We start from the raw sequence: 25,773 nt of genomic DNA, 5'->3' as shown, positions 1-25,773 counted from the left end.
GGTGAAGACCATGGTGAGGCAGGCTGTCCCCCTGCAGCCCATGGAGGAAGGATGAGGGGGTGTAGCGATTCCACCTGCAGCCCGTGGAGGACCCCACGCTGGAGCAGGTGGAGGCACCTGAAGGAGGCTGTGGCCCGTGGGAAGCCCACACTGGAGCAAGTCCGGGCCGGACCGGTAGACCCGTGAAGAGGGGAGCCCACGCCAGGGCAGGTTTGCTGGCAGGACTTGTGACCCTGTGGGAGAGACCCCACGCTGGAGCAGTCTGCTCCTGAAGGTCTGCACCCTGTGGGAGAGACCCCACGCTGGAGCAGTCTGCTCCTGAAGGTCTGCACCCTGTGGGAGAGACCCCACGCTGGAGCAGTCTGCTCCTGAAGGTCTGCACCCTGTGGGAGAGACCCCACGCTGGAGCAGTCTGCTCCTGAAGGTCTGCACCCTGTGGGAGAGACCCCACGCTGGAGCAGTCTGCTCCTGAAGGTCTGCACCCTGTGGGAGAGACCCCACGCTGGAGCAGTCTGCTCCTGAAGGTCTGCACCCTGTGGGAGAGACCCCACGCTGGAGCAGTCTGCTCCTGAGGGTCTGCACCCTGTGGGAGAGACCCACGCTGGAGCAGTTTGCTCCTGAAGGTCTGCACCCTGTGGGAGAGACTACGCTGGAGCAGTTCGTGAAGGACTGTAGTAGCCCGTGGGAGAGACTCCATGTTGGAGCAGGGGAATGTTGAGAGGAGTCCTCCCCCTGAGGACAAGCGGCAGAGACAACGTGTGCTGAACTGACCGCAACCCCCATTCCCTGCCCCTTTGTGCCGCTGAGGGGGGAGGAGGTTGAAGCCGGAGTGAAGTTGAGCCCAAGAAGATGGGAGGGGTGGGGGGAGGTGTTTTAAGACTTGATTGTATTTTCTCATTGCTCTACTCTGTTTTGCCTAGTAATAAATTAGATGAATCTCTTCTCAACCTTGAGCCTGTTTTGCTCGTGACGGTAACTAGTGAGTGATCTCTCCCTGTCCTTATCTCGACCCAAGCCTTTTGTTATACTTCTCCTCTCCCATCCCGCTGGGGGAGGGGTGAGCGAGCGGCCGCGTGGCACCCAGCTACCGGCTGGGCCTAAACCACGACAACTGGCATTTTAAAATACAGTCCATTTGAGATATAGCGAGAAGATCTGCTCCCTGTAAACTACCTCAGAGAATAGTACCAACAGAAGAAAGGTAGGGAAGGAATATCCAGAAGATTGGAAATTGGACCAACTTTGTTTCTATCAGAACTAATGGTAAAGCACCTTCTAAAAGAAAGAGCTTCACCAGTGCTGAACACTTTTGGCCATCCTGACATAAAGGCAGATGCTGAGCTATAATGACTTAACAGCCCTGTACAGGAATGAATTATTATACAGACCTCATTGTGTATGGGAGGCTTTATTCTGTACGGATATTATGTAATGGTCAGCTTCAGGTGCACTCAACTTTACATCCTTCACAATGAGAAGTATGAATGATGAGCACTTTTGAAGATCAATGTAGTTGCTTTGCTCAACAAAGAACTATGGCTCTACAGAACTGAGTTTAGAAATAATGTATGTATGGAACATCTTTTAATTTGTTTCCACCCCAAGATAGAGGAGCAGGATTAGAACTACTTGCTTTCGTTTCAGCTAAACAGGTTTTTTTCTAATCACATTACGTTAGTCTGATTTACATGAATTTTAGCTTCAAGAATCATTGGTCATTGCTGAATGCAAATAAGCACCAAGGAAAATTATATTAAGTTTGCACAATTGATCTTTCATCATTTTAAATGGTACCTTTTAAAATTTCCTGTAAAATCAGCCTGAAATACTCTCGTCGTTGACTGTCATCAAGTAGACCAGGGTCACTTTAGGAAAACCCATTCTCAGTGATGTAAATTATAGGGTTATTATATGTAACCTAGAACAAGAGAGCAGAAGTTTTATTCAGAACAGATGTAAGAAAGCCCATAAAATCAGATGCATTACCCTCTATCTTTTCTAAGCTACAAACTAAAACTAGTTTTCATCAAATTGCACTGACCCTATTAACTTAATTTTCCATGAGCTGACCTTTTATGACTAACAATGGAAAAGCAAAACTGTGCAAATATCCATGAAGACAGTGAAATGACTTATTTTAATGAGAAGACTAAAATATCTCTCCTGCATTAGCATCTGCTTATTGTCACTGCTCCTTAACCCCTTGGTACTGGCAGTCACCACATGTCCCATTGCCAGGAGTAGATGCATGCCAGGAACGCCTTAGTGCTGGCATCAGAAAGATCATTTCTGGAGTTCAAAAGATGATATAACACTGGTGTGTCATTTCAAACTGTAAAATAGCTATCAAGTACAAAGACAATAGGAAAACACTAAGGCTTCTACTCCTTATAGCCAGCATGCAAAAATTAAATTAAGAATCCCAAGGTGACTTGTTTATTTATATCTTGTACAATGTCTTATGCCATCCAGATGGGCTCCTCAAAAAAACCCAAATCACCAGTATTACTCATTGGATCCTCAGATACCCTCATTGGCCAGCTAATAGTGGTAAAACGGTCCTGTGAGTGTTAGGTCATTCCTTGATATAACACAGAAGTCAGTGTAAACCCCATGCTACTACAGCCAGCCATAACCTCCCAGTTGCAACAGGCCAAGAAGGATCCATTATTTGCTCAGTTTCACAGTCCATTGAAACACTTAGCCTCTTGTCTGTATTTTCTTGGTCTTAAGTTTAACAGTTCAGAGCAAAGAAGTCAGCAGTACCCATGATCGTCACTTTTTCCTCTTCAGTAAATTCCAGAAGCCTTGATGATATGTAACCCTGCTTTGAATGCATTGCAGAAATCCAAGACTTCATGATAGCTGGGTATTTGCCATCAGTAAATACTGTCCTGACAAACCCATCTGAGGTAAAGGACAGGTACCCTTTAGTTGCTTTTTACAACAAATTGTAATTCTGCTACAGAATTCGTAAAGGTTCTACCAATCTGGTTTCAGAGCTATAAACAAAAGTCCGCATTGTTTTCTCCAAATATCTTACTGCAACTGTGTCAGGCTTTAGCATGAGCTTTTATCACATTATAAGCTGTCTTGCAAGCTCTGGTACCAATGCTGGGGCCGTATCTTTTTCACAACCACCTATACAAACAACACAAGGCTTATTAACAGTGATCACTCAGTCTCCAGATGTTCTGAGGCAATAGTTTGCATGAGTATCAAAGGTCTCACTGATCTTTTCAGATCTCCGGCTACCTTCATCTTCTAAGGACTGAGGTAAGCCAAAATGATACAGGGAGCAGAATGCCATTTCCCAGGTTATTAATGATTTTGCTGTAATAATTGACTCCTGAAAACATTAAAGGAAACAAAAAAGGGTTAACTTAATAACTTTATTACATTTTAACACGTGAAGAAACCTCACTGCACATTTTCTCTGATGAGAGATGCAAATATTTCCTCTCAGCTGCATGCTGACTACTGTTACAAGACCCCAGAGTTGGCAAAAATGCTCAGCACACAAAATCTTCCAACCAGGCACATAAAATGAAATGAGGATGCAAATTTTCAGAATAGATCAGTGGACAGCAGCTCCCCGGGAGAAACATAATTCTGATGGGTGCTGGTCACATGAAAATATAATCCTTTCATTTAAATGCCTGAATGGCAGCCTGGCTGCATGTACAAGACGAAAGCGTGTTGGAAAAATCCTGACACTCGAGAGCCCGACAGGTAGATTTGTTCCAATGAAAGCATTGCTCTCCTTGAGAACTGTTTCTTTTAAAAACTTTAGTGCCGCACTCAGCAAGGTAACTAAGCTCTTTCCCTTAGACTGTTCCATTCTCAATCACTGTCGAGCATCAAGACGAAGATACTGACAATGCATTCAATATGCAAATTCAATATTTTGCAATGGTGTGAATTCAATGGTCCCCTCATTAGATCTATGTAACGTTTAAAGCTTTACATTGGGCTCTACTAGATTTTAGATGGAGTTTAGGGCACTGGTGTCTTTAGCCACCAACTTGGAAAGGCTTGGCAATAGTTTATCCAAGAAACCAAATCTCTTACTTTTGCACTGCCACTGCTGCAGACTGCTCAGTCCCTCTAGCTGCAAGAAGGAATTAGCTCACCTCTCTAGAAGCTCATGACTCCCAACCTTTCTGTCCCCCTTTGATAAGACAGAGATCAACTTTAATTTCCTGGATGTGTTGTTAAAGCTGGCCAGTACTGGGGATGTATTTCTAGAGGCTTAAAAGGAATTCAACTTCTGTTCAGATTTAGCAGTGGCTGACATGAATATGTTTCGTAAAGGACTATTTTTATGCTGCTGAGAGGTCACTAAGTTTAAATATTAGGATACCTTAAGCTCTCATATAGGCATTTTTAATTTTGCTTACATCCAAACACAACTACATTGCTTTAAAGCCTTCTGAAAACACTTGATATTGCAAAACACATCATAAGCTCTGGTTCAAAGAGTATCAATTAGCTTGCTCTTCTACTTGAACTATCTGGTTTACTGCGGTAATTGGAAAAGGCCAGCAGTGGCCTTGAATTATTATTTGTTAAGCTAAGAGGTTCCAGCCAGGAATAGATCTCCATCATGCTGGTGGAATGTAGAAGTCAGCCAGCCTTTGCTTCAGAGACTTGGGGTAAATATACCAAAGTGTTTAAGAACCTTAAAAACCTAAAATTCATAAAAAATTTGTGGGTCTCAGACTACCACGTATCCTAATAAGACATAAGTGCTCATGAAATGTTTAGCTGTATTGAAATCCAGAACTGAGAAAGGTCTGAAGAAGTTGAAACACAGCAGAAAGGAGGAGGACGAAGACAAGGAATTTGCGAAGGTTAACAACATTGTGTTGGGTTTGCGTGGCAAGGTTTTGGTAGTGGGGGGGACTACAGGGGTGGCTTCTGTGAGAAGCTGCTAGAAGCTCCCCCTGTGTCTGACAGAGCCAATGCCAGCCGGCTCTAAGACGGGCCCGCCGCTGGCCAAGGCCAAGCCAATCAGCGCCTCTATGATAACATATTTAAGAAGAAGAAAAACACTTAGAGAGAGAGCTTTTGCAGCCGGAGAGAGGAGTGAGAAGATGTAAGAAACTCTGCAGACACCAAGGTCAGTGCAGATGGAGGGGGAGGAGGAGCTCCAGGCGCCAGAGCAGAGATCCCCCTGCAGCCCGTGGTGAAGGCCATGGTGAAGCAGGCTGTCCCCCTGCAGCCCATGGAGGAAGGATGAGGGGGTGTAGAGATTCCACCTGCAGCCCGTGGAGGACCCCACGCCAGAGCAGGTGGAGGCACCTGAAGGAGGCTGTGGCCCGTGGGAAGCCCACACTGGAGCAAGTTCCTGGCCGGACCGGTGGACCCGTGGAGAGGGGAGCCCACGCCAGGGCAGGTTTGCTGGCAGGACTTGTGACCCCGTGGGGGACCCCACGCTGGAGCAGTTTGCTCCTGAAGGTCTGCACCCCGTGAGAGGGACTCCATGCTGGAGCAGGGGAACGATGAGAGGAGTCCTCCCCCTGAGGATGAAGAAGCGGCAGAAACACCGTGAGATGAACTGACCATAACCCCCACTCCCCGTCCCCCTGTGCCGCTGAGGGGGGTGGAGGTTGAAGCCGGGAGTGAAGTTGAGCCCGGGAAGATGGGAGGGGTGGGGGGAGGTGTTTTAAGAGTTGATTGTATTTTCTCATTGCTCTACTCTGTTTTGCCTAGTAATAAATTAGATGAATTCCCTCTCTAAGTTTGGTCTGTTTTGCTCGTGATGATAATTAGTGAGTGATCTCTCCCTGTCCTTATCTCGACCTACAAGCATTTCGTTATGCCTTTTCTCCCCTGTTTAGTGAATGAGGGGAGTGAGAGAGCGGCTCTGGTGGGCACCTGGCCTCCAGCCACGGTCAACCCCCCACAAACATGTATGCTTAGGAGGTTATGTATGGTTTAGATTATTATTCTTAACAGTTTCTGAACCAGAGATTATGTTTAATCCAAAGCACGAAACTTGTTCATTAGTAAATATGTCTGTACTATATTGTACTGGTATTTTCAGGTTCAGCTTACTGTGTGTTGATATTTAAAAATTCCAGCACAGAACCTCATGCTACTTTCTTCTGAAGAGAACAGTATTAGACTTCAAATTATCCTAACTTCAAATGACTGATCATAAGGAGTTCCGTCAAATGGCTTTTTTAAGACAACATTTACTGTAGCAATCAATTATGAACCCCAGATTTAGACAGTGACTTCTTCTAAACAAACAGGTGCATACACATCCTGTAGCACAGCAAGACTCAATAAGTTTGTTTACAAAGTAATTCACAATAAATCTCACAGGTAGTTTGCTTTTCCTTCCAAATGCAACACCAGAAAAACACATTAAATTCTGAGGAGATACGTGCCTGTGCCTGAGAATGCACCCTTGTAAAAGAGGAAGGAATATACCAGAATTTTAAATTTTGAAAAGAAAATTCTTGCAATTTGCAAGAGCATTTAGGAGCAAATAGAATTCCTTACTGTTACTCTTGAACAAGGACCTATTTGACTTCAGTGGGACTGGAGATGCATTAACTGTTTGCTGACAGGACTGCAAGGTTTACTACATAAGCTTAAACTGGGAAAAAAGAAATACTTTGCTCATACAGGATCCTGTTCTACCATATTGAGAGTAATGCTTGCCTAGAAGACACTAGCATTTCTCATTCTAGTTTTCAGATTATAAATTACTTTGTACAATTTATACCTTTTAAGTGCAATCAGCTATCATTCATTTTTTACATCTCGATTAAACACCAATATTGGAAAAGATTTATGCTTTGTGTTAGGAAATTAAGAGAAATAGAACTGCATTCCTGAAAAATGGAAATGTCAAGTCAAATTTCCAGATCGTCTCATACCTTCCAGAGTAGCCTGATTTACTTTCTATGGCTGTATCTGTGGGTCAGCTAGAAGCAGAAATACAGAAGAAAATGTTCTTCTGAGAAAGTGTGTATATTAGAGCTTTGTGGAGACACGCCAAAATTTTGGGATTACAGACATTAAGGAGCATTTTGTCACCGGAAAGTGAAGGATTGTTCTTTTCTCCTTTCTTGTCATCTTCTCTCCCCATTCTGATTCCCTACCTTCATGCTGAAGAGAGGCATAACATCAAACTCTCCCAGACTCAATATCCCCACAACTGCTACTTCTGTCTCCCTCCACACCGACACTCGGTGTTTAGCAGCTAACTTGTTCTGCTCAGGGCACCTTTCGGGCTAAAAATAAGTGTACAAAAATACTTGAAAAACAAATTTTGTATAAGTTTTAACCTAAAACCTGACACATCTTAGGAACAATACACCTATAACATCGCTGGTTTAAAAGTCCCTACTCCCACTGAGTTAGAAACAGAACGGTTTTAAAGGTTTTCAAATGTCCTACGTCTTAGGTGTGAAATTGGTAGTGAATCAGTTGGTGTGAATGATTTTATATGAAAGGACATTGCTCTAAGCTTTCTAATTCTTCACATGCTCTTTGTAAAAATGTTTATATAGAAGATGATGGCCTTTCCATGCTATGCAGTTACAATTGCTTCAACAGATCACTGCACAAGAGAAGTGAACTCCTGCCTAATGAAAGCTGGCCTACTTGGAGTTCCTCCAATGCCCTTTCGCTAAATGTAAAGTTCATAATATTAATCAGGCAACTGCTTATACTGGGGATCAAGCGAACATTTTCTGAAATTACAGTTGAGTTTTGTCAAAATGTTAGCTTTCCTTACCAAGTGCATTCAGAATGTCTGCTTGCTATCTCCCACTCTGACGTCTAAGTAGCAGAGCCCGTTTAGAAGGCAGCTCTGTGGGGTTGTACAGCGCCTGCAGCCCCAGCTGAAAGAGTATCAGTATAGGAAAGAAACCACAAGGACTCAGCCAAATTTAAATTCAACACACCGCAAAAAGCATTCCTAGGGAAGGACAAACTGTGCCAGTGAAAGTGGGCCGCATATTGTAAATTTTGGTGGCAAAGGAAAGGCTTCCATTCAAGCCTCTCCAGGATGCTGGCATATTTTTTGCAGTCATGCTCTGCAGGGGAAAATGGCTGGTTGGTCTGTTTACAGTAGATTCACCAGCCCCCCCTTTCTGAATTCTTGAAACAAAGGCTCCTCCACTCTCTGGTGAAAACTGTAATCTGCAGGATGCAGAGTACAGGCGGCTGCCTATTGAACAGCCAAACTCTACATGACCAAAATTCTACAGAAAAATATTGCTTCTGCTGGTATCTTCCTAGTACAGATCAGGATAACCTGAAGAGCATTTTCCTATGAAATTCTTTCCCTTTGTAGCCTTCCATCTTTGCAGTCTTCAAACCAGGGGAAGAACAGAATTGCCAAGGCAAACACTGCCCCAGAAGTGTAAAGATATATATTTTCTTGGTAGAACTAAGATTCAGAAGAGTAGGAGGCAGAACTGAGATTCAGAGATTCATCCAAATCTGCTTTGCTTTTTTCTCCTCGGAACATTATCCTCCCAGCATACAAGACACCTCAGCCAGCTACTTTAATTCTCCCATCCTTTCTCCTTCTCTGGCTCAGCTTCACTCGCTTTTATCCTTCACAATTCTCTTTATTTCTTCTTTCTTCCATTCCCTACTTTCTGCAGGCAAACCTGCTGTTTCCTATCTTTTCCTAGTAAGTCACCTTCATCTTCCCCTCAGTCCATACCAATGGAATTAAATCAGCAATGCAACAAATGTTATATCTAGCAATCTGAACAGCTTGTTTATGAGCTGTTTCCCTTTTCACTTTTACATTGTCTGCTGAGACTGTGAAAACTTTTCAGAGTAGGGACTGTCTTGTGTTTGTCAGAGACCCAAGCACAGTTCCTGTCTGAGTCTGAAGAATCCCCTCTAATTTGCTAAAGAAAACATCTCGGAAAAGTATGTCCCTCCGAGTGCAAAATAGTCGATGTGAAGTTCAGTACATCAGAGTATACTGATAAACTATCTAAATGCATTTGCCAAATAAGATACTTGTCTATTGTAAGCCATCCAAAAATATCCTCATGGCTAGGATCCCTGTAAGTATAAACATTCTGATGAAGCAAAATGATTTAGAGTTACAATTAAAAAAACTGGAGTAAGCAAAAAGATACATAGGAAACATAATACTAATCCTATCCCAAAAGATTGTGCTATCCAAGGGGATCTAGAATATTAATTAGTAAGTTGTTGCAAACCTATAAAAAATCATCCCATAATTACTCTGAAAAAAAGTTGCAATTTCAAAGCTACACTGCAGAATAGCATACTGGATTAATTATGCCAGACTGCAGCAATAACCTTGAATTAAAGCTGCAACCTTCTATTTTTAAGAAACAATTGCCTTTCTGGTTGATGAAACCTGTCGTCCCATCAGGTAACAGACGTGACCAGGAAAGAGAAAAGCGATAATGAGTCAATCCAAGCTGTTTGATACATTTCAAATCTTCCTCCCACAGAGTGTAGCTGCCACAAGCTACATCACCAGTCTGGTTCTTGAAAACTCGATCTCCTCCCTGATGGGTGAATGTGTCCCAGACATTAGGGCCCTTTCCATCTGCATTCCAGCCTTCTGCTTGAAAAACAAAACTCGGTCGTTACACTTTTGACATCAAAAGACATATGTTGAATGTAAATTTTTATCACAAAGTAGGCACAAACCCCTCAGAATCCTATGAGCAAATCGAGCAGTATTCCCTCCCCCTTCCTCATATCATATAAAGTAACTAGGAACTTTTAAGCATTAGTATATGTTTGCATTAGGTTTTGCATATATTCATATTTTTGCTTGCTGCTAATTATTTGAAAATCCTGTTTCAAAAAAAACCCAACCAAGAGCATTCAGAGTTCTGACACTCTTCATACTTCCTTAGCCAGAAATCAGATGTTTGCAACTCTTGAGATATTACAGGTTTTCACAAAGGGCATTTTCTAATGCAACTTCCATCCATAAATGTAAAAGATCAGTCCATATCAAAGAAAGCCTTTAGGGTATGAGAACTACATCCAACAAATAGGCACTTATGCCTTTCTGGATGTCCTTTGAAAATCCTGACAGTCTGTTAAAAAGAAAGGAATGCCATTATGAGCCATGGCCTTAGGCATATACAAGCTGAATTAATAACACAGCTCTGCAAAATTTCTGCTTTTCGCTTAGCCAAACGTTCACAGAAATGAATTTTGAATGCTCAGAATCCCCGCACCATTTTCTTCACTGTCATAATTCTGGGAAATTTCTCTGAAATTCCAAAACTGAGGTGGACAGATTACCTTTAAAATATTCAAAATTTAGCTGTTGTTTGAGAATACACAGTACTAACGTCACAGAGTATTTAAACCAAATAAATGCACCTTTCTTCATGACAAGCTGCTTTGTCTTTCCAGAGCAATGCTGTAGCTGAGGCAAACATTTCATTTTTAATGCAGAGCGCTCTGTAAACCTACCCCCCTGCAAAGTGTGATTTTATCATGAAATTCCAAATAACCCCAAAATGGCCAATCTCATTTACCAGCAAGATTTTTCAGAGCCCCAGTGAATGCACTGTTCCAGGGTTACTCTTTAAAAACTAAAATGACTTTGCGTGTTAAAATCATGTATAAATTAAATATCAGTTAGGTTGTAAGATTAATAACTATATAATAGCTACATATCAATCCTCAATAAAAGTGTTTTAATAATCAATTAGTATCATAGAAATTAGAGATGGAGGAGAACTATTAGGAGGTCATTGAGTCCATCCCCTGCCAATGCAAGATTGCTCCCTTAAGTACATTCAGTACTTAATACACATCTGTCTTATTAAATCTAAGTTTAATGCAAGGTTAAGCATATTGAAGACACTTAATTTAAAGCATTACTAAAATTTGTAATATCACTTCTGTAACCTAGCTTTCCAAAGATCATTGTCACATTTCATGTTCTTTACAGAATTTTATTGCAGCACATGAACACCTATACATCTACATTTGGTTGGTCAGTAAATTAAACTCTTATATGGGACAACCTTCAAAGTAGGTCAAATTTCAGTTTGAGTTTCTCTTAATCTCAGATTTTATCACAGACTTCGTGCTCTGCCTGTATGCTCCTCGGAAAAATACAGTACTAGAAGTTTTCTATATCCTGCTTCTAATTTCAAATATGCCAGCTGATATAAACAGTCATTTTAGAAAAGTGCAGGAAATACCAAAGAACAGTGATTCTTTGGCAGTACCTAGAATTTAGAAGCCTTTAAAAGCAGGCTTCCTGCACCACCTCGATATGATATAACTCCTTTTTCACTACGGTGGGAGTGAAGGGAAGCCAAAAAGCTGCCATAACTGGCAGCTAACACACCTCCATTTAAGGATCAGCAGCTAGTGCAGATACTGAACGATTTCTTTTTTGTCTGCCTTCCCCCCAGCAAAGGAGGCGGGATGGAGGGGGAGAAGCATTTGATTTTCAGCAGAGTATGACATTACTACGCCAGTGGTCATTAGCCACTATAAAGCCCTGACTGGGGCTGTGGCAAACAGACCCACTTTCAAGCATTCCTCATGCTGGTCGAAGAGCCTCTCTGTACAGCGCGGAGTATCGGGGCTAGCTAAATGAAGTCTAGGAAGCAATCTAGCTGAGGCAACAGAGAGCTCCACATACACTGACGTACCCTGCTGAGCCACAATTAGTCTGCACAGAGCTCTGCTCCACTTCACTGAACTGAGCTTGCAGCTCTAAGCTTGCTCAGAAACCTCCACGCTACACAGCAGTCCACGGCGTAGACGTACCCTGGGTTTTAGCGAGCTTCAGGGCCAGGAAAGAACAGGGATGAGGAACTGATTTTACATTTCAAACACATCGGTAAGACTTAGCTACCAAATCATCACATAACATGCCATCAAATGATTAATATAAATTATCATGAAACGTGACGCATGTTCCCCATTCTCTGCAAGTATTACAATGGAATAAGATGGAATGTTCTTCCATTTAAGTGAAGCTAGAGAAGCGGGAATATTACTGATCAGAGTATTTAAGTTTCCATGTACTTTTCCAAGTTAGCTTTTCTTCTAATTCAGCTGTGCTTTCACCTTTCAGAGTGAAATTTTTTTGGCCTGGTCTCTGCCCAAAAGGTGAAATTTTGTTTGAATTAATGTAGTTCAACTATTTGGCATATGAAAGAAGTGAAGAAAACCACTTTTACCATTACAAGAATTTTTTGCACCTTTTCCCTCTCTCTCTCTGGGGGGAAAAAAAAAATCAAGCAGAGAGTTGAAATTTAGCATAGAAATGGCCCTCAGTAAGAAGAAGTGCTTTTGAGTGTTCTGGTGCAAATTGATTTTGATTTGACTGAGTCATGAACCTTTGAAATCTGCACTTTGAGCATGCAGAGTACAATTGGTATGATTTTTTAGCACTTTGAAATATACAGAGTGGAGAAGGTTGTGCTGTGCATAAATACATAGCTGACAGTAAAAAATAAAGTAGCCTGTCAGCCCTTGCCTCATCCACTGTGTATCTTGTGATATGTGCAGCAACTGAGTTTGGACTCTATAAGAACTATTGCTTCAATCATGCTGCCTCTAAGTCGGAAGCTGCACAGCTTCCAAAGCTTTCAGGAGGAGGAATTCCCTCTTGAGTTTCTTACTTCTGTGGGAAAAGGGTCATTTGAGTAGTGTCTAGACCACATTATAGATTTTTTTTTTTTAACGTTTCTCCCACTCAGAAGCCTTAGGAAAGCTCATTAAAAATACATTAAGAGAACATTAAAGTTGCCCATCTAGCCACTCAGAAGGCAGGAAATTATAATGTCATTCTATATGCACACACAATTCACATTTTAAAAATTAGTTAGCAGAGCTATGCGCATTGCAGGACTCGAGTTAGAATCTGGCCCAGAATATTGATTCCCCGGGAACAGCGAGCTGTTCAGTCTATTAGGTGAAGCTAACTGAGCTCGTTAAAAGGTACCAAGCATGGGCAAGTACTCTCGCTTTCAGCAATAACCAAGAACTAAAGGCTACATCCTCAAAGACAATTTTAGATCTACAGCTCCCATTTAGGTACTGAAATCAATGGGAGCTAAGTGCCTGTATGCTGCAGGGTATAATATGAGAAAATCAGATCTATATGTATTTTAAAGGTCTCTAAACACACATTTATGAAGGGATAAAGGTAGGGGGGGTTATGGCTGTAGATGTCCCTGTCCCTTACGGGTTTGCATTCCCTACTCTGCCACAGATTTTCATATCACGCTGGGAAAAACACTTTGTCAGCACCTCCGTTCAATTGGGAACGTGACACATGTCCCTGGGGGAGGGCCTCCACGAGTCCTCTCAGTTCACCGTTTTTCATACCCTTTGGAGATGAATTCTGAACTGAGGACCCTCTGTGAATACCAATGTCTGATGAGGTAGTTCTGCCATCCAGTTTTGGAGTAGTCGATAGTAATCTACTTAAATTAGCTCTAGAGAAAGGAAATACTCAAGCACTAGTTGGAAAATTACTTATTTCTGCTCCCCCCCCGCCCCAATATCTAGTGCAAAGTTCCTCCTCCATTGTCATTACCTAGCTGTATTTCTGAGATTTGAAACATCTTTATCTTTTATCCTCTTCTTACTGCACAGGCCAGAAGTGTTTAAACAGAAGTGCTACATGAATTTGCATCAGATGTAGCATCTATGTAACAAGAAAAGATCAAACGCTGTCCTTCCTGGATCCAGACTTTTCATTCGCTTAAAACTTCCTTAACACTTTGGCAGCTAAAAATTGACACCTTCAATTTGATATGCCGCTGTAGCTGCACCCCAAGCAAATCCAACTGGAAAAGCAATATCCTCTGGCACCAGCTGCAGAGGACAGGCGAATACACAGCATTATGCGATGCTATGGAGATGTGGGCTTCATTTGCAGACAACGGTTCCTGGCTCAATCACTCTTCCACTTGTTACAAGCAGATTCTATACTGAAGACAAAAATAAACCCTGTGCAGCTTCATACACAGAAGGGCAAGCCATGCATTTTGCATATCTCGGGATTAAAGCAGAGAGGTTCAGCTAACAGTGAAAGTGGAAAAGGCAGCAGTGGAAAAGCCTAGGGTGGTCACGGCAAAAGGGCTCCACCTAGTACAAAGCATTAGTACACAGAACAGATCCCTGTTCCCCTTCACTTCCCTCTCACCTCCTGCCCAAAGGACTTTGTGGACCCTCTACTCAACATAAATCCTTCAGCCACCAGGTAAAAAGTCATTTCCGCCCCTTTCAGTAAGCTTCAAAAACCAGCAGCACCTCTTCTTTTCTGGCATCAAATTTATATTTTCTCTCTCCCAACACCAAAACAACTGGCCTGCAGTAGGTGAGAAAGGATGTTTTAGCCATTATATGTTTAGCAGTGGAAACCAATGAGTAGAAGAGGAAGATTTGTATGGGAGTACAGACCAGAACAGCTATCTTTCTCCTTCTTTAAAATCCCATGGATGCTCATTTTTTTCTAGAGCAGCAATGACAACCTTATGGCATGCGTGCCAGAATCAGCATCTGCAAAAGAGCCCTCAGGTCTCTTCCTCTACCTTCTGTCAATGCTGTTATTGCTCTCCTGTCAGCAGGCTGGGAAGGGAACAGCAGCAGGAGGACGAGTCAGGGTATGCCTGTAACAAGTGGGATGGGCTGAAAGTAGTTTACTGTCCCTTCCCAGAAAACTGCAACCCCTGGCACGCTAGATGGCACCACTGCAATTTTTTTTTGTTTGGTTGGTTTTTTGACTTAACAGAAGTTTTTTCCCCATTTATTATAATACTGTATTCACACTGCTTTTGCCCAAGGTCCATATCTGCACTTGTTGGACTGCTAAGCAATAATGTATGATGACTACTATTTTTTCTTCTTCTTTACTCTTGTACCTTTCTGATTTTGAAATCTTTCTGGGTGAGGACCTACTCCTGCAAAGCATTATACACATAAGTGATATTTTCTTTGACAACAAAAATAAGACAAAACTTATCATGCACAGCAAAGCCACTGATACAGTTAACGCACATACTTTTTGCCAGAAATACACCCAATGAAAGAGTCAACGTCTTTTAGAAAAAAAATAATCCTTTGTAGAGATGCAGAGAAGCTGATTTAATTCCAAAGTGCACATTGCAGAATCAGACAGTGCAGATGCAATGCAAAATAAATCAGGCTTTCACAGCAGGCATGCATTTCCTCAAGTGTCTTTCAAAGGAAAGGTAAAAGCCCCTTGAATACAAAGGAACAAAGGGGGACGTGAGGCACAACATACCAACTTGTTCCCAAAACACATGCTGACACATGGTCTAGGCAAACATACATATCCTTTACGTGTTTTATACAGATGACTAAAAAGTGATGGAATGAACTAGTTAATGTTCTCTGGTTGAAGCAGCCTCCTCAGGTTTTCATTTGCAAGAAGGTAAGCATTGGGCAGTTAACAGTAAAACTCATCAAGGACACCTTAAATCATGATTAATAGGTATTAATGAAGCAGAGTAATTATGCATATTTTTTACATCATTAAATGTTATTGGTAGGTACCTTTGAAAATGTAAGTGACATTAAATCTTTTCCCAGAAAATCATACAATTCAATTTCACAAGAGATATAATAAATATGTAACTCAATAATCGGGGGAGAGGGGCAGACAGGAGATTGTAGCAATAAAAACCCAATAAAAAGTTTTATAAAAATGCTTAACCATAAAAACAAGGCTAAAAAGTGTCACTGCTGATTCCCTAGCAGGAATCAACAGAGACAGAGATGGGTTTTAGGAGAGATTGAGTGGGAGGAAAATATTCCATAAGCAGTCTGGGGAAGAGTGAACAAAATTTGCCTCAGAGGTTAAGGCAGATTCACAGTAATGAGATAGCAGGCTATGTCAGATAAGTAGGCAGATACTGAAAGATGCAGAGCTTCAACATTCAGAGAAGCTGAGTTTATAGCAGCTGATCTCAAACTCTTCTGGCAACTCAATTTCTAGATTTGTGACCCCACTTCTGGGTGTATTTCTGGCCTCATGATCCCACTCCTTGTTGAAGTAGCGGGACCTGCAATTATATTCCCATTAGACCCACTGCGTGTCATGGCCCTTGGGATGCACCCGCCTTCTTACTCTGATAATTTTCCCTACATCTAACAAACAACCTGACCCCAACCTGAATTTCGATATTTCACTGTCCCATTGTTTTGTTCAACACATATAAGCACAATACTGTAAGAGATCTCAGTTCTACCTAGAGGCACATTTCTTCCAGACTAGGTTTAGGGCTTTTACATTCACACTGACACAGACTACACGTAACTAAATGAGCCAAGTATTCCTAGGAAAAATCGAGCAGTTCTTGGATATCCAAATGTATTTGGATAAAGATATTTTTGGCAAGTCAATAAAGACCAAGAGTAATTGGCCCTGATGCTAAGGGCTGGCAACCTAACTTTATAAAATGCTAGGTATTATATTAAGGTGAAGGATGAACAGGCTTTGGTGTTGGGCCCTTAAGTCATGTGGGATTGATTATTATCAGAGGAATTGTATCTTGTCAAAATGAGTTTTTCCTGACTGAATCGATGTTTTCTAATGACATGTTATAAATATGTTTGATAGTCTTTACTATGGAATTTAGAAATTAAACTTTGAAGGGATTGTGAAAATTAAAATCTCTTTCCTGAAATTTTACACTGTGCAGAAACTGAAGAAGGATATAGCTGCTTTGGAAGCAAGACTGTACATCTCGGAAACAGCCAAAGATAGAAGTTCACATATTCTGTGAGTTGTCTTTGAAATTGCTACTCATAAATTTAGCTTCCCTCCCTGGCAACATAATGGAACAGCTATTGAGAAAACGAATTTACTAAAACACTTTGAAGTCTGCCAGACAAACTTGATTTTTTAATAGTAATACAAAATTAATGAATAGAGAGCAGAAGCTATACTGTCACATGCCTGAATTTTAGCAGTACACTGTTTTCTTCAGGATATTGTAGCACTGAGCTTCAGGTGTTCTCAATTAAGTTATGGAGACAGTTTCCACCTTACACTGTGGCTGCAGTAGAGGACTCCTAACTTTGATCCTCTAAATTGAGCCTTAATTAGAAGCCTCTGCTGGATCGTTGATTAGCCTTTCTTCTCCCATCTCCAATGTGTCAAAATTCTGTTCCCAAACTTAAATCAAACTGGAAATGAACTATCATGTTGACTGAAATGAAGGGTGATGACAAACAATGAAGGGTAATGATAAACAATAACTTTGAAGGGAGGCATTTAGTGCAGTACACAAAGATTAGTATTACTTCTGATCTCATTTAATAGCTTCAATAATGAGCTAGAAGAGGGAGTAAATGGTACATTAATGAAATCTGCAGATCTATTAAACTAGGAGGAGCTGAGCACACTGCTGAAAATGGAGAAATAATACAAGGGGTCACGGGAAGATTAGAAACACAGGCAGAATATTGCAATGAGATTCAGTTTAGAAAACAGAGGAATAATATTTAGGTAAAAAAATCAACAGATGGTAACAGGTAAAAATCTGGAGAGCTGTAGTACTGGAAGAGATTTAAAATTAAGAACATCAGGAAAACTAGGCAAGAATCTGTAACTGAGCAGCAGAGAAAAACAGTGAAATTTGGGCAAAACTATTAAAGAATAAGCAAAGAAGTAATGACTCATCTTAGAGCAGCTCTACAACCTTCAGCTCTCTTCTGCATTTTGTCTGGGCACTGGGAAAACAGACTATCAGTCAGATGTTTAGAAATTTTGCAGCTACGGAATTTTTTCCAGGAAGAAAACTTAAAAGTAAGCTGTCCATTTAACAAACAGAGCGTTGTCCTTCATGAAGTGAATGACATAAGAGTGAGCCACTGGCTAAAGAACCATAAAAGAGCATGAGACTGAAGAAATAAAATATTCTCCCACCGCTTCTGGTAATTGCATCATGCAGCTTGAATTTTTTCATATTGCTGAGGAAACTGCCGATATAATGCCAGCTGCTACGAGCTTTCCAATACCAGATATATGTGCACAATATCTTGGAGAGCTAAAGCCAGTTGTGAGCAAGTTAATTCCAGTTGAGGAGCTCACACAAATTGATCTTTCTGGGAATAACTCTACACAAGCTATAGAGGAGAGCCAAACTAGCGTTACATCACTCCCTGTACAAGAGACAGTTTCAGCAATTCTGCGCAGCACAGCATTAGGATGTATAGTACGTATGTAAAGTGATATTCCATATTGGTCATCAGTCTTCAAAAGTCCTTGGTAGTTCTTGGCTGTTGAAGGCATCGTCCTTTATTGCTGAGTGCTCAGGAGTTTGTCACTGTCACTATGTTGTGACCCAACACTGAGTGTGCAGAGAGCAGGGCGTTGATCCACAGCTTTAAATTTGCACACTTCAGTAGAAAACCTGGCAAAAGCCCTTTCATGTAAAACCATGCTCTGTTCATTTATATCTCAGCGTGTCCTGCTGTTCCACGTTTCTGGATTGTTCACCTTCTAAGTGAACAAGCTAGAAAACAATGAGCCATCACGCAAAAATGTCAGGATAAAAAAAGGAGGTTATATATATGAAAACCAACATAAAAAATACCATAAGCATAGACAGACTCCCTGGTCCCTTGTGAAAGCAACTTTTTTGCTTGGACAGTGTCCCTTCACTGATGTTTCGGGGAGAGCTGCCTACGTTTTCTAGAAATTGAGAGTTTCAAGACATTTGTAGAGCTACCTTCTGGCAAACTTGCTCGATGTGTTTTTTCTGGGAAAATATCTGCTGTGCCTTATCAGATTGGCTGCAACTGGTTAGAATGACACATCTGAATGATTTTAAACTGAACTCGTTAACATTTTTAAAATAGAAGGCAAAGAAGCCTTACACGTGTGTAAAAGCAGTATAGTTTCCCTATTTATGTCATGAATCTGTAGGCTATTTTACTACACCACTGAATTTACAAAATCATGTACATATAATCTTCGCTGCACATACCAAGCTCTGCTTTAAAACCAGTATGCCCCATTTTTTTACAGTATGTACACTTCACTTAAGCATCCATATGAACACAAATCTAGAGATCAAATCTGACTCTCTTGAAAATCTGGGCCCAGTATCTGGTTGTTTTAATGCTTCTGAAACTTCTCCCTTGTTAACAGCTAAATCATATTTACCCTTAGAAACCTGTAATACCACTTGAACTTTATTCCTGGGAGATTACAAATGTTATGTCAGTATTATTCTCCCACTCTAACACTCACAACTTACATATTTGCCAGCACAGCACTGATTTTTTTTTGCTTGCTTGCTTCTGACCCCACATGCCATCAACAAGAAGAAGCCAAAGCAGGGCAGAGCTTGTGGAGACTGTAGCCCCCACCCCATGCACACATCCACCCATAGCCCCTGATCCCATTGCACTCCAGGGAGCAGAGGCGTGCATTCCCGTCACACCACACAGTGGGTAAAAACATTCCTGAGAAGTCTGAACACCTACAGGGACGGTGAAGCTTTGTCTTCACAGTCTGTCAACCCTCCACTGATATCAGTGGAAATCACTAACCAACACCAACCAAATTTGACAGAAAACTAACATTTGTGAGAATACATGGCTGAATCAATGGATAGGCTGATATTTTTGTTGCAACTAAAGGAAAGCCTGAAAATTAGGTGCAATTATGAGGCACCAGGGAATATGCTCAGAGGAGACACATTACAGATGCCGATACTATAGGAAATGCTTCAAGCTAGATGCATAAACCCACAAAATAGTAAAAATCAAAACCCTCAGATAAACCTGGTTTTAAAACCAAATGATCACGGAAACTTTTTTTTTTTTTTCAATTCTATGCAGGTTTTCTCACCAAAACACTAATAACATAGAAAAGTTCTTAAAACTTTTCACTGGGTTTTTTTTTTTCCTTTCAAGGTTTATTTTTATTATTTAGTTTAACACATACATAGAATAAACTAGGAAAGAATTCTGCTCAGACCAATTTTATACTGGGGATATATTGACTAAACCAAATGATTTCAACATTTATGATATGTATTAAGTCCTGTAAAGTCCACATTTTGTTTTCAGAATTAGCTAGAAATAGTGTGACTAGTTTTTATAGCAGTGAAACTGTATCTTTCATTTCCTTTTCTTACAGAAATGCTGTTTCTAATGTCACTGACTATGGCTAATGACATTGACTACAACTTTAGCAAATATGCTTGAAAAGCTTCTTCCACCAGTCAGGATTAAGAAATGCCGTTATATTAGTGCATTTACATAAAATTCACATCCCTATATCAGCAATATGGAACTATCTACTATTAAGCAGCAGCACACTGTGAGAGACAGTAGTTGATATTACTTTTCAAAAGATTTGTGCTATGCCATTATGCTGTAAATATTTTTTCCTTTTGCAAGAAATACTATCCATTGTACTCTTCATTTTTATCCTGCAAAATATTAGTGAACACTACTGCCTGCACCTGGAAAGGGAGATAAGTAGCACAGCAGTACTTTAATTTGACAAAGTAATCCAAATACCTATTTCGAATTCAGTAAATACAGGTTATTTTTCAAACAACTTGTCCTTTATATATATATTTTTGGTCTTCTAAACAGTATTAGAGATGTGCAGTGATGTTTTAGGATGATGTTATTCTGGGAATATCACAAAACATGTACCTGACCCTGAAGCTAAACTAATAGAATCAAAAGAAAAAAATCAATACATCTGTTTAACATAGCTCTCTCTTGCTTGATTTAAACACATAAATAAAAAAAAGATTAAAGGATATGGTGGGTATAGTGGTGCAGCACTGACCTTTTAATCATCACAGAGGTTGTCTACTTAACAAAGAAGTCACACGGATGAATGCAGCATCTCATCCAATTTAAGCTCTTTAGATCTTTCCTCATGTTTTAGTTTGGCACAGAAAACTGAACAGTTGCATAGTGTAGATGAAATCACACACATTTTTCCACTTCTGATGAAATACTTATGAATTTTATAAGCACACAACGAAAAGTGGAGTTTCTGGGTAAGCAAGTCTATTTTTGTAGCCAACTCCTTTGTGTCTCTCTCTCTCTTAACTGCCTCTTTCAAACTAGGCTGGTGAATACACCTAGTAAAGCTTGTGGTATTAAAGCTTTTGGCTGTTGAGTGATCAACATCCAGTAGGAAGCAATACCTAAAGATGTGAGGATATGACGGATGGGTGACCATACATACCAAGCTCTCAGAAATGTTTCTGGTTCCTTACGTTCCCATGGAGGCTTGTAGAAAAATAGTGGATGTTTACATAATCAAAAGACTACATCATGATCTATGACATAGATTGGGATGAGGAAAACAAAGGCAACCTTGTATCTTCTAGCATTTGAAAAGCAGATTTTGTAAATTACCATTATTTTAGCAGAACCGATATGGCAGTTTATTAAATGTATTTTAAAACTGTCCACTGGTGGTGCTGCTACCCACATCACTTTCCTCTCAGTCTGAGCCAAGGCAAGAAGTCGCAGCAATAGAAAGCTGTTACCTTTTATGTGGACTATTACTACAGCTTGTCATTGGGTTCAGTTATTTGTTTCCTTGCCAAAGATTGAGTAAATTTATGTCGAGTTCCAAGTTCTGCAGCGGAGTGTGCTCTACTGATTATAAATTATTTTTATACTCTGCTTCTGGCCTGCATTCCTGATCTTAGTGTCTGGTGGGGTTTTTTTAAACAACCTTTGGCAGCGGTAGGAAAATGGCAGGGAAAGTTTTGTTTGGCCTCTGAACTCTAGCATGGAGCCTGCTCAGTCTCTGCAGGAACGGCCCAATGCAGTTAATGCAAAGAAGCTGAGAAGGGCTGAAGCGTTCTCAAAGCGGACTCAATCTTTGGCAGATTACACAACCAAACTCTAACAAGTTCTCCACTGAGCTTATGTAAAGTGTATTTCTTCCAAGGCTTATACTAGGTCCAAATTTTAATTGATCTTAACAGCTATGGCAGGAGAGGTTATGCTGACAAGCACTTGCCATTGACGTCCCAATTTTGATTCTCTCCTTCAGTGTCTGGAGGTGCTAAAGCTATCTTGTTTTCTTCCTGCAAAAATCTCATGTTTCAGACACCTCTGACCCATACCAGGACAAACTTGAGACTGAAAAGAAAAAAGCAGTCAGACTCATGGTCCAAAACAATGAGGAATAGATGCAATAGTTATTAGAGGTGTTAGCTGAAGTATTTGCAAGACTCCAGTTCTTAACTTTGCCTGACTCAGGTTAGAACGTGCATTTCTCACTAACCAGACGAGCGTCCTAAGCAGCACATACTGGCTATCCTGCACTGAACTTAGAAATGCCTCTCCTTTTTTTTTGGCATTCTGGATATCTTATGGATAAAAAGTGTATCACGATGCTGCATTTTGACAAAATCTCTTGGTTCTAATGGAACTGTCAGTTTTCAACAGTAAAAAAGAATTTTAAAAAGTCATAATAATCTCTGCTTACTTAACCCCTTCTTTCCATATTCACTGTTTTCTTCCTTTCAAATGTATTAGTGTGGAATTCCTCAGAGGGCAGTGGAAAAATGCAAATTCTATCACACTTCCAACAAGTAAAATACAAAAAGATTCCCATTTTGGACTCTATACGGACACAACCTCTACGAACAAAATGAATACAAGCTTTCCATTAAAGTTATTGGAAGTTGGATCAGGTCTTATCTTTCACCAAAATACACCATTTAATCAACCTGAATAAAAGAAGAAAATAAAACACATGAATGGTACCCAAATTTTTTCCTCCAACAAAATGTCTTTTTTCATATAACTGTAACTGATATTTTAAAAGCTATTTTCTCAGTCTTCTTTCAACATGGCTGAACTTCCATTACGGCAATGGCATGTTAAATGGGAATTGCAAAAGGGATTGGGATTTTTTTCTTTCACTCTCCCTCTCCCAATCAAACTTAGCCAACTCCTCATTAGCATATGCTATATATAAGTTTTCTAAGGGTTTTCTAAAGACTGCAGGTTCTGTATTTCTCTTGCAATTACAGCACAGAGTCTTGGATTGATGCCTAGAACAGACCCGAGATGTGTATCTCTCAGCATGCTCTGTCATGTGCTATTGGTTATAAAGCTTGCAATTGTTATACAGCTGGATTAGTGCCTTAAGCATACCTTTGCCATTCAAGGAGAAGGTTTAAACAAAACAAAACCTTTTTTCTCCTAGGAGAATTCAATGCGAATGTCAGCATGACAAAGCAAGCTGGAAATATTTTCTTAAGAGAAGATCTTGTGATTAGTATAACTTTTGTTTCTGGCAATATCTGGTTATTTGCTTGGAATACTTTACAGCCATTAATTTCTCTAGGCATTTGTTTATTCTCTCCTCTACTTAAAAAAAAGCGCGATATTAATTTTCTGAACTTTTTAATGTTTTTTTTCCCCTTGAATGTACTGAGTTTTCAAATGAGAAGAGTTCACAGATGGAACAATGGAAAGAGAACACAATAAGCAGGAAATAACACTGTCAAAAGACAAACGATCCTTAAAACATCGACTGATACCAATTGTTTCCTGCCACAAGACAGTAAGTATTTCAATGCAAAGATTCCAGTACTGTTATGCACACATCTTCCTTCTCTGTCCCTGAAAAGACACTATAAAGGAGAACAGAGTCCCTAGAGAAAGAGAAATGATTTCTCAAAAGCCATACAAAAGATCAATATCAGGATTAGGAAAACATTTAGATCTTTCATCAGGCAAATGTTCTTTTCAGGGGACAATGCCTATCTGTACCTTTTCACATCTACTGCAGAATTAGCTGGCACTGAGCACATTTCTGAGGAGTTAGGAAAACGTGCAGATAGATGTTTTGCTTTACAATATACAATTATAAAAAAGGAAATCTATAAGTTTTTTGTTAGCTTTAATTGTCTTTTATGTTTATGTACATACTGAGAGTAAGTTTAGAGTGCTGCTTTGTTCTGGAAAGCATTCCTGTAGAAACACTCAATAGAATATGAAACTTTGTACGTCCCTTCAAAAACTGACATTAACGTAGCTTTATAACTCAAAATCACGTATCCCAGCTCTGCCCTTCTGAACATTTTGTATGCAGTAACCTGTATGTACTGCTGAGTGGATGCTGAAACATATCTTTCCATCTATAACTTTGCAATACCAAGTTTCCTGTACTAAATTTACTTTGTATTTTAAAAGTTTAAAAGTTGAATGATTGCCTATTAAAGTCAATGCTACAGAATCTCAGCTCCTATGGAGAAGGAAATCTTAAAGGCTTGTGTTCAGTATACAACCAATTCAAACAGGAACACTTTAATGACATTAGAGATTACCTCTTTATCATTCAAATTTCTCCTGTGAATCTGTAAGGGAAAGAGGTGATTTTATAAAAGACATAATTATAACTGCTTTTGAAGTGAGTTGTGATCACAATCTACTAAGAGGGTGGATAAGTATTTGACTGTAGGATTAGAATTTTAACAGATGTGGCAAATCTATCTGCAAACAATAGCATTTTCATTGGACAGCATTAAAAAACTCCTACACTTTTCCATTGTAGTTTCTCTCTGTCATTGCCCACCTAGCACTTTAAAATTTATCCTCTCAACAATGATTAAAACTTGAATACAAACTCTCCTCAAACTATGTTTGTGTATATATAGTGTAGATATTCATCACTATGATAAATGAAGAAAAGTATTTTTGAAAGCTGGAAATAGCCAAAAAATTGTTTGGCTATTTGAGCCTAATTCAGGGAAATCTATGGAGTTAACACCATTATCCCACTTACAGGATCTGATACCTGCATCCACCCATGAGTTCACTCATCCCACTCACCTCTTCAGGCACTACGTCTCTTTATAATTCTTTGACCATTGTGGAGTCCCTCCTAGGTGTTAGTTTCCCATGTGAAATCGCTGCATCATTTAGCGAGATAAATATTTGCGTGCATTTATTCTGAGATAGGAACCTCATCAAGAGGAGAGGAAATAATTCAAGTTTCCAAATATTGGCAATCTCATAATTTCATGTGTTTCTTAAAGTTCTGTTTCTTTCCACACATGGCCCATGCCATTGAAAAACAAACATAGCTTGGATAATCTGTATAACTCTACTAAATAGGAATAGACTGGTAATAAAGTACTGAAAAGAACATGTCTATACTAAGTGTTCTCCAAGATAAATTTTAAAGTCTTAAGATGCGAGTGTTGCTTAAAGCTCTGTAAGAAAAAATGCACAACCCTTCATGTAAGAAAAAAAAAACTGGTACATGACTTTAGATCACAAAGCTGGATGATTTTTTCCCCCCTAAAACTTAATAAGTCAATGATCATATCTGAGAAATTTCAGCTATGAAGGTGAAAGTTTGACAAAGTCATAAATAACTGAAAAGGACAGAGAGAAAACATTAAGAAAACTATAAATGTCACTATGGTCTCCATCTGGGATGCCATTGCTAGTACTTTTACAATGCAGTACAGACAGTAGAGTAAGGTGATCTATGGAACAACAATCTGTCATTAATAAAGAGGAAAAACAACATGAAGACTGGAGATGAGATCATGGATCATCCAGAAGACCACCTACTGAAGAAAAAGACAAAGAGGAAAAGAAAGCCTGTTTTAGCCAGCTTCAGTTTCTTACTGGATTGACCCTTGAACCACTAAGTCATCATTTTCCAAATATCCAGTTTTACTGGACAATTACTCAGCAGAACGTGACATGATCAATGATCTGAAAGTTTTCAGCTGGTTGTATTGATCAAATATACAAACAAAACAC

General features: G+C 40.0%; 1 protein-coding gene across 1 annotated transcript; it reads right to left on the bottom strand.

Moving 5' to 3' along the window:
- Positions 1 to 2,734: 2,734 nt before the first annotated feature.
- LOC129205753 (cytosolic beta-glucosidase-like) lies at positions 2,735 to 18,280 on the bottom strand. The gene is given in 8 exon segments (XM_054823885.1): positions 2,735 to 2,947; positions 2,950 to 3,032; positions 3,035 to 3,112; positions 3,115 to 3,302; positions 3,304 to 3,349; positions 9,356 to 9,583; positions 13,761 to 13,833; positions 18,143 to 18,280. Coding segments are annotated over 8 exon segments (1,047 nt in total).
- Positions 18,281 to 25,773: the final 7,493 nt, after the last annotated feature.

This window comes from Grus americana, chromosome 4 (genome assembly GCF_028858705.1).
Source record: "Grus americana isolate bGruAme1 chromosome 4, bGruAme1.mat, whole genome shotgun sequence".
Taxonomy (NCBI): domain Eukaryota; kingdom Metazoa; phylum Chordata; class Aves; order Gruiformes; family Gruidae; genus Grus; species Grus americana.
The sequence above is the reverse complement of the archived record's forward strand: the minus strand, read 5'-3'. Positions and strand labels throughout refer to the sequence as shown.